The 18,006-nt window shown below is 38.8% G+C and overlaps 1 protein-coding gene across 1 annotated transcript in view; it reads right to left on the reverse strand.

Moving 5' to 3' along the window:
• Window positions 1–4,343: 4,343 nt before the first annotated feature.
• LOC128524461 (nuclear factor 7, brain-like) overlaps window positions 4,344–18,006 on the reverse strand; it is a 561,325-nt gene continuing 547,662 nt past the window's right edge. The window contains exon 6 of the mRNA XM_053497039.1: window positions 4,344–5,186. Within this exon, the coding sequence (XP_053353014.1) occupies window positions 4,642–5,186 (545 nt within the window). The 3' untranslated portion in view covers window positions 4,344–4,641. The remainder of the gene's footprint in view (window positions 5,187–18,006) is intronic.

The raw sequence follows: 18,006 nt of genomic DNA on the forward strand, positions 1-18,006 counted from the left end.
TTTTGAACTTTATCGATAAAGAAATTACAATTATTGTGGTTGAAGTTGGAGAAATAAAGATTACCACAGATGAAATTAGAATCTGTGGTAAGACAGATTTCTAAATTAGAATAGGGTCATTACACAGCAGTCTGTTCATCTCATCTCTCTCCGCCGGTGTAAGTCTGCGCGGGTCAGTAACATCATTACGTCGCGGTACGGCGTTTTTGCATTACCGTCACGCAGCTGCCATTAGGGTAGAGGGGGTGGGGTGAGGAGCTGGGCCGTAATGACGCCTCATTTAGGGCTGCGTTCCGACTGGCTGAAGTTCCCTTTGAAGTGCACTGCACAGGGTGTTCCGCCATGACAAGTGTGATTCAAATCGAACGTTGTAGAAAACGAGTGAACAAGGAGTCCTTACTTCACGGAATATTTCCCATCAGTCACTGCATCTCGCTGGAGCGTGAAAAAAAGGGATTTATATATTTATTATCAGAGGTGGAAAGAGTAATAAAATTTTGTACTTAAGTAAAAGTACTGTTAATTTAGTAAACTTTTACAGAAGCAAAGTAAAGTTACCATTATAAAAATCTACTCAAGTAAAAGTAAAAAGTAGCTCATTAAAAATTTACCCAGATTAAAGTTACTGAGTTAAATTTTTTTTACAGCAGGGGTGGGATGGGGGATGAAACACACTTGCATAATAAATCTGTTGCCTTTGTTGTGCTTGAAATTAAAGTGGTCGCTTAAATATGACCAGGCGTTTGCTTCATAAGAATTTGTTTGGCATTTCACTTTCAGTTGTGTATCATTCTTGTGAATTTAGCATGTTTGTTCTCCATCAATCAATCAGTGCAGGGGTTTCTGGGGTGCAATTTTTTTCCTTCCCCGTTGTATGTATTATTTTTTATTTTCATTTATTTATTTTTTACTCAGTAGCAAATATGATTTAAAATGTAGTGAAGTACAATACTTTAAACAAAACATACTTAAGTAAAAATAAAATTACAGATTTTAAAATCTACTTTAAAAAGTAGAAGTACACAAAACATCTACGCAATTACAGTAATGCGAGTAAATGTAATTCATAACTTTCCACCTCTGTTTATTATCATTATTATCGAGGACGCCATCATATTAATATGACACAATAATTTTATTTTAATTTAATTCAACCAAAAAATACTTTATATTATATAGGCCAATAATCTGTACAATAAAATCTCTGTACGTCTTGTAAATTAAGCAAATCATTAATTAGGAGTTATACACATTTCAATAGTAGTTTTTATATAATTAAGTCAGTTTCGTTTTTAGTAAATATTTAATATGCTTAGTAGTGATGGGAATTCTGGCAGACTAAAAGGTCTAATCTCTGATTATATGTGTAATGAGATGTGTTTTGGGGAAGTAAAAATCCCATCAGTTTTTGCTGCGGGTTTATGAATATAAGATAATTTGCCTATACTGCTGCAATGTAGCAGCAGATTACAGGGTTGTTTAAGTGCCGTCAAATATCATCAAATACTGCAGGAGTTTTGTTGAGTGTTGAACAAATGATGCGTCGTTCAGGAGTTAGTGGTTTTATTAGTCCCTGATCGATGGTCATGTGTATTTAACACACACTTTACTAATGTTACTTTGTTGTTACTTTATAGTTTTTTATTATTATGGCTGGACGGCAGCCTGAATGTCACTAACCTAAATAACGGATGGTAGAGGTCATGTTTATTTTTATTTAAGTATGTTTTAGGAGTTTATGAAAGGTTTTTAATCTTTTTATGACTGTAATGTTTGTTAAATGTTTTAGGTATGTTATTTCCCTTAAAGGGAGGCACGATTGCCGTTTATTTTTTCGTATTTGTTTTTTATTCCTTTTGGGTTCAATTTGTAATTTTTTATTAAATTTTCTATTTTTTTTGTGTAGATTTGGCCTATGAAAGGAGGACAACTTAGTGTAAACAAGGCATAAGATACTCAACCTTACAGAATGTGATTTCTTTGTATTAATAAGTTAGACAGAGAGTTCTGCTGTACAGACACATGTGGGCTTTAATCTGAAATAATAATAATAATAATAATAATAATATCACTGATTACATAAAACTGTTGTTTTTTTGCATTGCTTTTTTTTTTACCACTATTCATTTTTGCACCATAGATAATCATTATTGCACTACTGTATATACTGTATAAATAAGAACTTACACATGTATATATGCCTATCCTGTAACTTTTAGGCATGTGATCTTCCAGACATGTTAATCCACTGCAATGTTTGGATAATTCTGCATTACACTGTATTATACTATACATCATTATATGAAATATATATTTTTTAAAGAAAATAACTGTTTCTCTGCTAAATGTCTAATGCTGTTAGTTTAATGAAGGTGATACATCTTATACGTTTAGGAAAAATCTGTAAAATAATGGTACTTCTCTGCAAAAGGTTAAATAACATTTCAGTAAATGTTATGTTTTTGCACATAATATGAATTAGAGTGTTTTACCTTGATTTTAAGTTTTTTTTTTTTTTTACAGTGTAGTCATATGAATTATAAACTATTGTAAATAGCTTGTAATTATAACTAATGTAAATAGTCTTTTTCCTAAACTATTTACAAGGGGTGTTCTAGTCGAACAGGGCTTTGTCATGATTTCTCTATACAGAATATCATTTACAAACACCACTTACACATTACAGGAACTGTTCTGGGAGTTACTGCCACATTCCCCGAACAGTCCTGCCCTCGATCCAAGCCATTTTCACATTTGGACCATTAAAGGAGTTTCTGGGAGGCCAGTGTTCGAGACATGAAGCAGGCAGTCCTGGCGTATGGAAAAATCCTTCTACCTTGATGGTATCCAAGCACTAGTTAAAAGCTGGGAAAAGTGCATTAGTGAATGAGGAGATTAAATAGAGAAATAAAGAGAGATTTTACTTTTATAACTGTGAAACAGTCCCAGTTTGAGTTGAACACCCCTTGACTTGTATATTTTCTGTACTGTATGTTTCCAATTATGAAAGAGCAAACTGATTTCATTGCACTTTATATATATATATATATATATATATATATATATATATATATATTAGTGCTGTCAAAATTAGTGCGTTAACGCATGCGATTAATTTGAAATATTTAACGCATTAAAAAAAATTAACGCAATTAACGCGGTTGCAGTTTTTTTTATTTTCTGTTGTGGCCGACATGTGTTCAACGTGCAAAGTAGTATGGATAAGACCAAGGAAGGACTTTTAGACGGAAAGGTTTCAGTATAAAACTCTGCCGGATGGTTCTGTGGATAAAACAAAAGTAATCTGTACATTTTGCAAAGCCGAATTTAAATACCAGAGAAGCAATTCGTCTTTGACATATCACTTAAAAGCAAAACACCCCACCGAAACAATCTCTACAGGGCCTCACCAATGTAAATTGCATTGATTGTTTTGAAATTCAAATGACACAAATGGCACATACCTGTGTTTTTATTTCTGTAATAAATATGGCTTTCAAGCCAACAGTTAATTTGGAGAATATTGATGATTTATTGCAGGTATGTTGTTTACATGAGAAAATCTGTGTTACAAGTTAAACAAAAATTCCAATAAACAATCATATTTGAATTTAAATAGTTTCATTGTCTTGAGTTTACATTAATTATTTACATTTACATATCCAAAAAGTTTCAGTCTTTTAATTGTGATTAATCGCGATTAATTGCAAAAAATTGTGCGATTAATTAGTTAATTTTTTTTAATCGATTGACAGCACTAATATATATATATATATATATATATATATATTTATTTATTCATTTATTTATTAAATTGTCACATCAAATGATCATCTAATGCAGGAATAACATACAAATCCTTCTGATCATTAATAAAAATGCTGGTGGAGGGAAACTTACAGCTTGAAATCTCCTCCACTGCACAGTTCTACACAGCCAGTTAAACATCTTGGCCAAGATTAACAGCACAGCACAGTACAAATACAGTAAAGACATGAACTTTTAACATCTGTTTATTATTAATTTGAAAACATCAAAATTAAATAATCTATTTCAGATTTAAACTGGGAGGCACGGTGGTGTAGTGGTTAGAACCGTCCGGGTTCGATTCCCGTTTCTGTGTGCATGGAGTTTGCATGTTCTCCCCGTGCTTGATGGGTTTCAGTCTGAAAATATGCAGGTTAGGCTAATTGGCGTTATCAAATTGCTTGTAATGAGTGTGTGTGCCCTGCGATAGATTGGTATCTTGTCCAGGGTGTACCCCGCCTCGTGCCCTAAGTCTCCTAGGATAGGCTCCGCCCCCACGACCCTGACTACAGGATAAAGTGGTATAGAAGGTGAGTGAGATTCAAATTGTACATCAAAACAGACTTATGCATTTTATTTCCTCCTGTGGTTTATTTGTTTTTTGAAACACATAAAACATTGAGAGGAAAAGTAGTTCTGTAGTTATTAAAACTTAATATCACATTATTTTGATTTAATATCTCTTTATTTTAACATAGTAGTTCATTATTTTACCTGCACCTAATAACTGACTAACTTGAAATTCTTTCCACAATGAACTATTCAGTGTTTCCTTAAAAACAAACGTTTATAAAGACTGTGAATCTTTAATGTGCAGTATTTCATTAATAAACTCTAATTGATCTGATTGACTCTTACAGAGCACTGAAGTGGGAGGAGCTTTACAGGAGATTCTTTATCACAAAAATTTAGGAATGGCAGTAATTTGTCAGTAAATGTCTGTGTGAAAGTGTGTATGTGTGTGTTAGTGAGAGGGTTGGAGAATGACAGTTTTCCTCCGTCCCAGTCCAGCTTCACTCTGATCCTCTGGAGTTTCTGTGATACTGAGAGGGGAGTGAGAGTATCTGGTGTAGAACATGCTCTATATTTACCATCATAATACACCACACACCAGATTCCACTTCTGGAGTATACACCTCCCTTCCTCTGAGCAGATTCTGTCATCACACCCACAAACCACAGTGTACAGTCTCCAACTTCAACATCCCAGCAGTGAGTCCCTGAGTTAAAGCCCTCAGAGCCCAGAATACACCAACATTCATCACATCTCTCTGGATTATTAGGAAGTTTCTGTTCCTCATCACTGAGTCTCACACTGGTCAGATCATTAGATACAATGAGTTTAGGATGAGCAGTGTTGGGGTCCAGAGTTACAGGTGCTGAAAACACACACACACACACACACACACACACACACACACACACACACACACACACACGACTAGCTAAGCTACATTAAACATTATGTTATGATAATATTGGATAAATTTTCCTAAATATTAACAAAGAAATAAACTTAATAACGTATATAACTTAACATCATGTCTTGTGCCCTTTTGATGTGTTTTAGTTACAAATTTAAACAATATTTTAAAAAATGTTAACTAATGCATCTCAATTATTAAACAGTCTGACAGCAATCAAAACCTTTCAAAATAAAAGTTCTGTTACATTACATTCAAAATAAAAAGTGAACAGATCCTCATCAACAATAACACACACACACACAAAGATAAAACTAAGTCTTACTGTATTGGACAGTGTGCTGCATCTTCTCCCAGACTCTGAACTTCAGGTTGTCCAGATGTTTGGCCACATGGATCAGTGCTCCTGAAAGCTCCTCTGGATGCTGCAGTGTGCTCTGCAAAAACATTCAGGAGTCAGTGTTGCTGTGGGTTTGGATTCAGAAACACAGAGAACGAGAGAGACAGGAAGCACATCACTCACCTTTTTACTGTGGCCTTGTAGTTCTGTAACACAACAAAGCAAACATCAGTGGATATGATTTACATTTTTACACCACTGAAATGTGATGTTTCTGATGATGGAAAGAAGTTTGACTTTCTCACAGTATAAATACTGACTAAATGATCCTCACTTGTAAGAACGAGACGTCTTCAGCTCTTATCTCCTCTTCTATGGCCCTGATTGTGTTTGAAAGCGATGATATGTCTCTGCTCAGCTTCTCAATCTTCTCCTTCGTCATCTGACTCTTCTGCTCCTCTTCCTCTCTCAGTGCAGTGATCCTGGCTGCCTCTTCATCTCGTAGAAACTGGTGAAGCTTCTCAAACTCCTCCCTAATCTGACGCTCTGTGTGTCGGGCCTGAATCTTCAGTGAAGAGGAAATTAAATGAAATATAACTGATTATATGTGATGCAGAATATAATTCTAATATTAAAACCATGTTATTGATTCTAACCTTTATATGTTCTGCAGTCTGACGCCAGTTCAGTTTACAGTCGTTAAAGATCTTCAGTTTCTCCTGTAGGGGCTTCAGTGCAGTTTTGAGCTTCTCCTGTAACAAATCAACACACTGCATGGAGACTCTGTGCTTCAGCTCTTATTTTACACATCATTAACTCAGATCACTGACAGGATTTAACTCTACAGTATTTAATGTGAGTTTAAAAGTAATGTAACTGTAATACTGTAGTTCTGTTCTCTTTCATAAACACTCTGATGGCCTTTTAAACTTCAGATAGAATTTATAAAAAGTTTAGACGTATATGATGTTGGTTGTTTCTACTGTTAGACACTTATAATAATATAATAAAATATTAGACTAACATATTTGGTAGTTATCATATGAATAAACTAATTAAAAAGCAATTATGTCATTTAATTATCACACCATATTCTTTACTTTGACACTGTAGATAATTTAGGGAGATTAAAGGTTATTCCTCATTTATTTATCATATGACACATAACCTCACAGGTATATAATATTTACCTTACAGTCTGTTACTGCCTCGTCAATGGGACGGAATTTATGGTCGGTGTGTTTTCTTGAAGTCTGACACACCACACACACCAGCTGTTGATCGTCCAGACAGAAGAGTTTGAGTTTCTCACTGTGCAGACTGCAGACTGTTTCAGACGCTGATGAAGATCTCTGACTTCTCTCCTGTAAGAAAGTCTCACACAGGTTCTTTAACACCAGGTTTCTGGGAGGTTCAACTATAGACGACTTCCTCCTACAAACAGGACATTCTCTGGATCCTTTGGTCTCCCAGAACGTCTGCAAACACAGGAAGAACAGGATCCTTAAAGATTTCACGGCACACAGGACAGGAGAAATCCTCCTCTGAAAACTTAGAAGCCATTTTATTTAGCTGTTGTTGTTCTTTCCAGTCTAAATGCTCACCGAGTTCCTCGGTGTGTTCTGACGGTTGCTCAAGCAGCTGATCGCTGCGTCACTGCCCCCTCCTGTCCCGGAGGAGAGGTACATGGGTACTATAGAAGCGGTTCTTCTTCTTCTTCTTCTTCTTTAATGAGATTCTGAATCATTTGGCGCCTTACCGCCACCTACAGGCTAACATCTTTCAAGATTCCAAAGGTGCGTTATTAGCATGACAAATATTTAATTGCCAAATCTTAGAAATATTTTTCTGTGAAAATAACAGAAGTACATAGTATGAAGTTTGCCAAAACTGTGGAATAAAAGCGATTGGACTAAGGTTGATTTTACACCCTCATTCACGAGAAATTTCCCCGGTTTGACCTGAACAGGGGTAGCTCAGTGGTTAAGGCATTGGACTACGGTTTAGAAGATCCCAGGTTCAAACCCCACAACCACCAAGTTGCCACTGTTGGGCCCTTGAGCAAGGCCCTTAACCCTCAATTGCTCAGATGTATAATGAGATAAAAATGTAAGTCGTTCTGGATAAGAGCGTCTGCTAAATGAACACCCTCGCTTTTTTTTTTACCAGCGTATTGCAGTGTGTTTTGGTGTTGCTCTTGTTGGCACATTTGCAGGTGCAATTTATGTTGTCCTTTTTGTCTGTTGGAAAGTTCTAAGCTAGTGTTAGTAATTTATGGTGTTAATTTGTTGTCTTAGCTATTTATTTATTTTAGTTAGCACGGTGGTGTAGTGGTTAGCACTGTCGTCTTGGAACCTCAAAGGTTCGATTCTCAGCCAGGCTCGATTTCCGTCCCTGTGTGCTTGGAGTTTGTATGTTCTCCCTGTGCATGATGGGTTTACTCCGGTTTCTTCACACAGCCCACAAGACCTGGGGCCTCATGTATAAAACTTTGCGTAGATTTCATCCTTAAAGTGTGTGTACGCACATAAGGCAGAATTTGCGTACGCACAAAAGTTTTCAGATTTATAAAACCGTACATACACCAGAACCTGCGCAAGGTTCACTTAATAAATCACAATTATCTGAATATTGTGCGCAGGTGCACGTGCTTATAGCTTACCCCAATCTCCTCCCGAAATAACCATATTTGGAGGTTAAGACCGCCTATTTTGAATATGTATGATCTCCCTGCATATTAATACGACCGATAATTGTCATTGATCCGTTCGGCTAAAAATGGAAGAACAGAAACGAAAAGCAAAAAAACAGAAACTTCACAGACTGCGAGATGGAGGTACTGGTGTCTGAGGTGGGGGGCTGAAAAAAAGTTTTATTTGGTGGGCTCTCAGCGGGCATTTCAAATAAAAGAAAGATGTTAGAATGGGAGCGAGTAACAGAAGCAGTCAATGCTGTTACCTTGTGCCTTGCACAGTTCAAGAGACAAAAAAAAATGGTCTGACTTAAAAGTAGTCGTAAAAAAAGAATATGTGCATACAGGCGCAGTGTCATCACAACTGGTGGTGTTCAAGGAATCACTGACCTCTCAGCCTTTGATGCAAGGGTGGGCGCGATTATAGGGGAAACAGGATGAAGTGAAGTTCTTCCAGAATTCCAAGGTGATACGGATGTGATTTGCGGTGACAATGGTAAGTAATTAATTTATCTACACATTATCTACACATTATATAAGTCTGTTTAAAATTCAGCTTTTTTATTATGGATAACTTAAATTAATCAATTCAAATTCCGCGAAAGTGGAGAATCCTAAAATATCCAAGTGACAAATCTAGCAATAGATGCATCTGTCTTTAAGACAGTTGCAGACCCAACGTTACATGGTTCAATGCGGTGTGTTCCGAACTGAAAGAAATAAAAACTATTTTGTCAGAAATAAGTTGTTCACTTAAAGAACTTGTGAAAAAATAAAAAGTTTGAATTCACTTGCCTTTTTACATTTCATTTATTACATTTATACGCCGCTGTATTGCCATAGCATTATGCACTGCATTAGGAGGGCCTGGGTTCATTATCTTCAGTATGGGCGTTCGATGGAACAGGTATACCATTTTTTTGAGCAACACTGCGCAAGCCACCACAATGCGGCAAACTTTTGTAGGGGTGTACAATACTGTGCCGCCAGACGTATCCAAGCACCTCCAGTGTCCTTTTAGCAGACCAATAGTGCGTTCGACCACTGAACGCGTCCGTCAATGCTTCTCGTTATAACGCCGTTCTTGTTCGGTTTGGGGTCTAGTTAGTGGAGTTAGCAGCCACGTTCTAAGAGGATAACCACTGTCTCCTGAGAGGTAAAACATTTAATATTTTTTTAAGAAAATATAACAAAACAATGAATGTAAATACAATGGGATAATTAATATAACAAGTACTAGGCAGAGGTAACACTTATAAACAATATTATAAGAATACTTTAAAGAAAGTAAATGCCTGTAAAATAGCCTCCAGATAGTTTTTTGTTTTTTCCAGGGCAATATTGATTCAATATAATATTTCACTTAATTTTTAAATGCTATAAAACATGTTTTGTTCCCTAAGAAATTTGCATTGATTAATGTGAAATTTTGCATTAAAAAAACATTTTAAAAGGTATGCCTTAAACACATTTGCATCATTACTCAATTACCCATCTCGGAACTACATTTGTCAGAGACATATGCGCATCACATATGATCTGCACGTTCAAAGAATAAAAAAGGTTTCGGTTAACAAAAGCAAATTCATTCTCAGATGGTGTCTTTATTGCAACATGAGTGCAGTGATTGCTGCAAATTGCATTTTGATGTCGGCCTGTTCAGCTTGGTTGTAAGGAAAACGGATGTATCGGGGTGTAATCCCCACTATGGCATCTCATACATATGGCATGACACGGCTCAGGGATGACTGCGACATACCCGATCGGTCTGCCAACTCTTGCTGGATCAATGTGGTCAATACTTGTACAGGAACACACAGCGCGTGGTTTCTCCGCGAAGGTCTTTCCAGTACTGGCCTTAATTTAGAACACAATTCCAAGAGGATGGCTCTTGGGAATCGAAATCGGCTCATGAGCCAATCATCATCATGAGCAAGGAAATCTTCACGGTCTCTGAAAACACACTTGAGGGGCCAGTGGTCACGCAAATGCTATGTGAGTCATGTGACAAAAGAACAAAGACTAAAAGTAAAGGCTCATAAGATGAACTGTGTAATGCACTGCATAGCGTCTGTTTCCTGTGTAATGCACTGCATAGCGTCTATGGGAGTCACGTGACAAAAAACTAATGACTTGGACTAGAAGACTCATTAGATGAACTGCTCATTTCTGTTTCTGGTACATAACCACGCAGGTTTTGCGATGGGACATTAATACTTACCCATATTAATAATATGATAACTGCAATAGTACTTAAAATATGTAATACAAGATTACATACAATAACACAATATTACATACATATACTAGATTACTGTGCAATATCTACAAGTGGTCTTGAGTCATATTTTGTTGGTACTTACTGTTTTACGAAGTGTTTTTTTGTTTCTTTCGAGATTTTTATTATTATTTATTACCTTTATTACCTTACCTTAGATAACAACTGTGAGCACCTGTAACCGAGCATAAGCAATTTTCCTCTCGGATTAACTAATTTCTTTGAATCTTGAATCAAAACACACTTCGCTGGCTGTCTCAGTAAGGGACCTTCTTCCAACTGGTTCATACCTACAGTAAGCCTGCAGACTATGATCATTCTTCCAGTCAGCTGATTACTGTCATGATCTTCTTGTAATTGTGAGTTTTGTGTTTCTTTGGACCTCTGTGATTGCTACAATTTTTATGTTGATATTTGGTTTCAGACTCCACTTCCCAGCATGCTTCACCAATCACATGGTCCTGATTATACTCACCTGCACCTTGTTATGTCTAATCATTCTGTCTATTTATTGTCCATGCTGTTTGATTTCTTGATGATATGCATTAGCTCCCTAGTTCGTGTTTTATAATATTTATACAGGTATATAATATCTCCACTTCATTAAAAATCAGTCTGCTGTTGCATCCTGCCACAACTTCCTCTGTGACATTTAATGGTAAGTCTAAAGAGAGTAGGGGGGCAATGTTACACTTTGTTAAATAAAAAGCAGTATATTTTTTTCAAACTCAGTTTTACCTTTTTGGAACTGGTATTAGTCTGTGCTAATTGCATACATCCAGAAGTTTTAAAACATTTACACCCTAAATTTGTCTGTTCCCTTCAAAGACTACACTCGATGCTGCGTGAAAACGCTATGGGAAACATCTTGTCATGTTGCCGGTTGTGAAGCATGTGTGTATCAAACAGGCCAAATTTTTGGGTTTTATAACGTCGGTGGGTGACGTCATCTGATAAGACGCACCTGCAGGTTATAAATATAAGTGAACAGGAAACATTCCTCAGATTTTTGTCTTCATCTAGTTGTGAGCGTGTTGTGTCTAACCAGCAAAATAAGTGTTTAACTCACTGATAATGGCAGAGTTTTAAACGAGATGTCCCTCCGTGTGTATAATCCATATCGGAGGGCGATCTCTACACTTTACTGCTTTGATTAAGTGCTACGCGCGCGCCTCGCATTCCTTGAGAAGCTTCGAACCGCCGCGCATTCCTGGGGCTTAAACTCGTGCATCCGGCAGAGCAGTAAGAGACGGATTTAAAAACTCCTTTCTTTCGCGTTCTCATCGGATCGGGAAATTCCTCTGCCCTGGGCCTTTTTGTGAATGGGCAAGGATAAACATCCTCTCTTGCTTCCGCGAAGATGGTAATAGCCTCTAAGCAGTTAAATTTTTTTTAATTAAAATAAATAAATAAAAACATAGTTTTTGGTTCTGTCGGGTGGCCGGGGGGCGGATCCTCAATGATGCTCTCTCCCCTTTTCTTAGCAATCTCCATATAAGTTAACCCTTTCATGGAGTAAGCTGTATTCATCCCGTGTTTTCTTGCCATCAACTTATTTATTTATTTAAATATAGTTGAGGTAGAAGCGCGGGGTTATATGATGACGCCCAGATAGAAGAGACGCTTCCAGGCTATCTCTCTTGTGGGACATCATCCTTCCTGAAAAGCTATTACTTCCTTTCAAGCTGTGTAGACTTTTTATCTTCCCTGGAGGGAAAAGCTTTTCAGGCAGCAGGTTGAGAGACTTGAGTACTGGCGTGGCCCTTCAAGGTAGGGCGTATTGGACTTACGCCGGGCCACAGACTTGTCTCTCCGTGCAACAAAGCAGACAGCTCGTGCTATCGGCCGTTTTATGGCTGCGATGGTTTCCGCGGAGAGGCACTTGTGGTTGAATCTTAGGGGCATCAAGGAGAAGGATTGTGTATTCCTCCTCGATGCCCCATCCCGCCTCCTGGCCTACTTGGCGATGTCGTTAACTCGATCGCCACTAGGTTCATGAGGCGAAGTTATACAACAAGCCTTCGGGAAATTCCTTCCCTGCCGCAAGAGTCGGGACTGTCGGCCACCCAGTCTCACCCAGTCTTCACAAAGAAGCCCTGAGGTTCATGTGGCCCCCCAATGGGGAGAGGCACGCAGAATTCATTTCAAAGAATGAAGTGTTCTCCCTGGCACCCCCAGGAGGTTGGTGTTCTTGCTCCGCCACCACTGGTGTTTCGGGCAACTCCAGTCTGCAATAAAATGTTAGTTCTTCGTTTTTTTTTCCTGCCATGTTTCAGGATGCCGAACATCTAACATCCCCCCCGTTTAACCAAGCCGCCGAGACTTTGCCTCTTTCTGAGAAACTGGCAGCGTGGAATCTACTGCCAAGTATATCTCCTTGGGTACTAAGCACTGTATAGAGTAACTACAGGATTCAATTCACACATCACCCTCCGCGTTTCAATGGCGTGGTCTCCACTTCCATGAAACCGGAAACTGCGCATCTGCTGACAGAAGTTGCTGGGAAATGGGGCCATGTAACATGTTCCCCTACCGGACAGAGAGTCAGGCTATTACATTCGGTATTTTTTGGTTCCCAAGAGGAACGGGGGGCTGCGTCCAATTTTTTAGATTTTTTAGAATTCAATAGAAATATTGCCACAACACAGGAGGTTCCTGAGTTTCGCTTTCGGGGGCGAAGCTTACCAGTATCGGGTCCTTCCATTTGGTCTAGCTCTCTCACCCGCACATGCACAAAATACACAGATGTAGTTCTGGCTCTTACAACTCCAGAGCATCCGTATTTGAATTACATGACTGGCTGGCCCAGTCTCAGTAGCTAGCGCTTCAACATCAGCTTGTCGTCCTAGCTAATCTTTGTTTCTTAGGATTGAGATCCAATGCCATGAAAGCATGCTCTTTCCTGTTTAGAGGACAACATTTTTGGGTGTCACATGGAATTTGAGCGTAAGCGGGCACAGCTGTCTCCCGCTCATGTCGAATCCATTCTCAACACCGTCAAGGAAATCAAGCTAGACCAGAAAGTGACCATCACTTTCAGAGATCTGTATCCACGGTGACACCTTTGGACCTTCTGCACATGAGAGCATTTCAGTTGTGGCTAAGAACCAGGGGATTTCACTCTAGGGCCAATCCCCAATAAGGGCTACATGCCAGGTTTCCTATGTGGTTCAGACCCTGGTTTCTGACTCTGGGTCCCACTCTTAGTTCGTCTTGTCGTCGCAGATGCTAACGACAGACGCTTCCCTCATGGGCTGGGGTGCGGTCTTAGATGACCGTCCAGCCCAAGGGAGCTGGAGAGGCCATCTTTTTGCGCGGCCCATCAATTGCCTCAAAATGATGGCTCTATTTCGGGCCCTAAAGCACTTCCTCCAGCAGTTGAGACTACCATGTCCTAGTGCGGGTGGACAACACTATGGCAGTCTCATATATTAATCGCCAGGGCGGACTGTGCTTGCGCCGCTAAATAGCTAGCGCACCAGGTTCCTGTCCCTCAGGGCGATTTACATTCTGCGAAAATTTCATGTAGCGGAGGTGGACCTCTTTGCCTCGCAAGATCAGCAAATGTCCCCTTTACTACTCTCTGACTTCCAGCCCCTGCGTCTGGACGCCTTGGCGGTCCCTGAACAGGACCAACTAAGTCAAGCTGGTCTTCCAGCCAGCATAATTACGACTATTCTAAGTGCTAGGGCTGCCTCCCCTAGAAGAGCTTATGCCCTCAAATGGAATGTATTTGAAAGTTGGTGCATGACGAAGCAGGTAGACCCAGTCCACTGCCAAATTGTTTTAGTGCTGGAGTTTCTGCAGGAAAAATTTGTCCTCGGGCTTGTGCCCCCTTATTGAACCACTAGAGTCCTCAGGTTTCTGACCTTCAAGATGGTTTTTCTAAATGGTGTTACCTGTCTAAAGACCTGTGCTCAAGGAAGTCTGGTTCATGGAAGTCTATTTTCAATCTAATCATCCTTTCCTGAATAATTTTACAAACAAGTGCATTTCACATTGATATCACACTGTATGTATAGAAGTGATCGCATTAAACACTGGATAAAATTAAACTATAAAATATACAAGTTGTGCTTTATTCTTTCTATTGATACTCTTTGCCTTCTGCCCTTTCCCATACTCATTTGGATTTCTCTCACACCCTTGCTTTATGTCGCTACCTTGCTACCTTAGTTTTTCTTAAATTTACCCTTAGTTTAAGTAAAACTTTTTTTTATTTTATTTAATTACATTTAATTTTTAGTGCAAATGTAACTTTTAAAAAATTTAAAAGGCCAAAAGCATTTCACTCCATTTTATAACAATTATAATTGTGGGAGAACATTTAAACTAGATTAACTGCCTGAATGTTCCAAATAAAGTGGCAGGTATATATTTGATATAAACATGTGAACATGCGCACGCTGTCTGATAAAAAGAAGGAAATTAAAACTCTTTTCTCTCTCTTACACACACACAGCCTAAAGACAGTTTAAAGACTTTATTATTGTTATTAAGGTTACAGAAAGGCTACTATAAATTATGGTTACACATTGAGTTTCATGTACACATGTTTATTCCTTTTACTTCCCAATTATTAATGTGTTTATTTAGAATGTTTCAAACAAATCTAGAATTGATTCCGCTTTACATTAATTTATCATTATTTCATCTGTTAAAGATGAAAGATTAAGATTAACCTTCATGACAGAATATTGTTTATTACAATGAAAAAAATAGACAAATGATTAAATTATGAAGATTATATTATCCTGATGGATCATGCATCCCACACACACACACACACATTATTTTCTACCATGTGACTCATGAATAAAAAAGCTTAAAGTGAAATGGAAACTGAAGGAAATCTTAAACAGCCCATAACATGAACATCATAAAAGGGGCAAAATATTTAATTGAAAAATTCTTAATTCCTGAACACCGTGCACAGTATTTGTAATTTTAACAGCTTCACTTTTGCTTGAAGACAGAGAGAAGAGTCGTGTTTTCATCAGCATTATTTTTTGGTTTGACTTTGTTCTAACTAATTTGCTAGAATTTGTGCTGCTGGACCCTTTATAAGAAACTTTACACAAAAAAATACCAAAAAATATACGTCTTGTAAACTTTGTCAGTAAAAAATCAATTATTGATCATTAATTATTAGTTATAAAAAGTTTGCAGCCCCACTAGAACCCACACTTTCTCTCATTTTGACTTGTTTACCTGGAAATGTGTGTAACTAGTTCAGATGTAGAAATCACAGTATACAGTATTTCCTATAGATTTCTGTCCACCAGCCAGCTTTACCTTATTACACAACAGATAGATGTTGACACGTGCTTCCCCTGAGTCATGTGACGCCTAACATCTGGATGTTTATGACCTGCTGTTCCTGCTGCACTCAGAGGAAACTGCTATCTGCCCTCTTCTGCATAACTGAGCACATAAAGACCCACACTGAGAGAGAGTTTTATGAGTTAAAATGCTCTTTATTACTATAGGTCACGCTTTGTAAATACACTCGTTTCAACAATTTCAACATTACATTATATCACATCACATGAGTACCAAGAAGAAAAAAGTAAGCTATATCAAATGTAAAAGAGATAACTCTTCTTCAACAACTGAGCACAAAGCCCCATTACGACACCATTTCATGTCAAAAGTTGTCAAATCCTATGTAGACTTAAAAAAACAAAAATCAATCAACACTTGTGATTTCACCAGATTTAAAAACATCGCCACCACATCTTCACCAGGTCTTTCAACCTTATTTTTCCTACTCATGTAAATAGCTAACTTAGCCTGGCCTAGAACAAAATTCAAAAGCTGACATGTAGCCCTATTGACACATCAAGACCCTGCTGCCCTCCTCACTGGACCCACTGCAATTTGCGTACCGTCCTAACCGCTCAACGGAAAACGCCATCTCCACTACACTACATCTTGCCCTTACACACTTGGACAAGAAGGACACATATGTTCGAATGCTGTACATAGATTTCAGCTCAGCATTCAACACTATCATCCTGGAAGCTGAACCTGTTGGGCCTGAACACCTCCCTCTGCAACTGGATCCTGGACTTTCTGACCGGTAGGCCTCAGTCAGTATGGATCGGGAACTGCACCTCCGGCACCACCACACTGAGCACTGGGGCCCCACGAGGCTGTGTGCTCAGTCCCCTGCTGTTCACACTGCTGACTCACGACTGTGTAGCAACACACAGTTCAAACCACATCATAAAGTTCGCTGATGACACGACCGTGGTGGGTCTCATTAGCAAGAACGACGAGTCAGCGTACAGAGAGGAAGTGCAGAGGCTAACGGACTGGTGTAAAGACAACAACCTGTCTCTAAATGTTGACAAGACAAAGGAGATGGTTGTTGACTTTAGGAGGACACGAGGCGACCATTCTCCGCTGAGCATCAACGGCTCCTCTGTGGAAATCGTCGAAAGCACCAAATTCCTGACTGTCCACCGAGAGAAGGACCTCAGCTGGTCCCTCAACACCAGTTCCCTACACAAGAAAGCCCAACAGCGTCTCTTCTTTCTGAGAAGACTGAGGAAGGCCCAGCTTCCACCACCGATCCTGACCACCTTCTATAGAGGAACTATCGAGAGCATCCTGAGCGGCTGCATTACTGTCTGGTTTGGAAATTGTGCCATATCGGACCGCAAAACCCTACAGCGGATAGTGAGGACAGCGGAGAAGATCATCGGGGTCTCTCTCCCCTCTATTGAAGACATCTACACCACACGCAAAGCCACCAGCATTGTGGCTGATCGGACACACCCCTCTCACACATACTTCACACTCCTGCCATCTGGAAAAAGGTACCGAAGCATTCGGGCACACACATCCAGACTGTGCAACAGCTTTTTTCCACAAGCCATCCGTCTCCTCAACAAAAAGGGACTGAACTGATAAACACAAACAAACACACACACACACACACACACACACACACACACACACACACTATCACACAGCTTAACTCAATTACCTCAAAATATTGGGACTGGACTGACTAATCAACACAAGTGCAGACACACTGACCTACACCACCAAATTATCGTACACACCAAACTCACTGTTTATCTCTTTTGCACAATGATCATTACTGGACTACTTTTTGCACTAATTCCTCAATTTCTTGCTGCTGTTTTAAGTAATGTTTATTCTTGCTGCTGTTTTTAAAGAATGTTTATGTTTACCCACTACCTCAACACCATATTTTATGTTCTGTTATGTCATGGTGGCGCACTGTCACTTTTGTTGTTGCTCTTGTTTGCACATTTGCACGTGCACTTTATGTTGTCTATAAAAATGGTATACTTAGCTAGTTAGTTTTTGTTAATTTATGTTGTAATTTATGTTAGGTCTCTCTGTTCTGTCTCTGCTAGCCAGCTAACTAGGCCTCTTGGTTAGCTAGTTTAGTGTCTATGTTAATTTATGTTGTAAATTTATGTTGCAT

Source organism: Clarias gariepinus, chromosome 5, assembly GCF_024256425.1.
Source record: "Clarias gariepinus isolate MV-2021 ecotype Netherlands chromosome 5, CGAR_prim_01v2, whole genome shotgun sequence".
Taxonomy (NCBI): Eukaryota; Metazoa; Chordata; class Actinopteri; order Siluriformes; family Clariidae; genus Clarias; species Clarias gariepinus.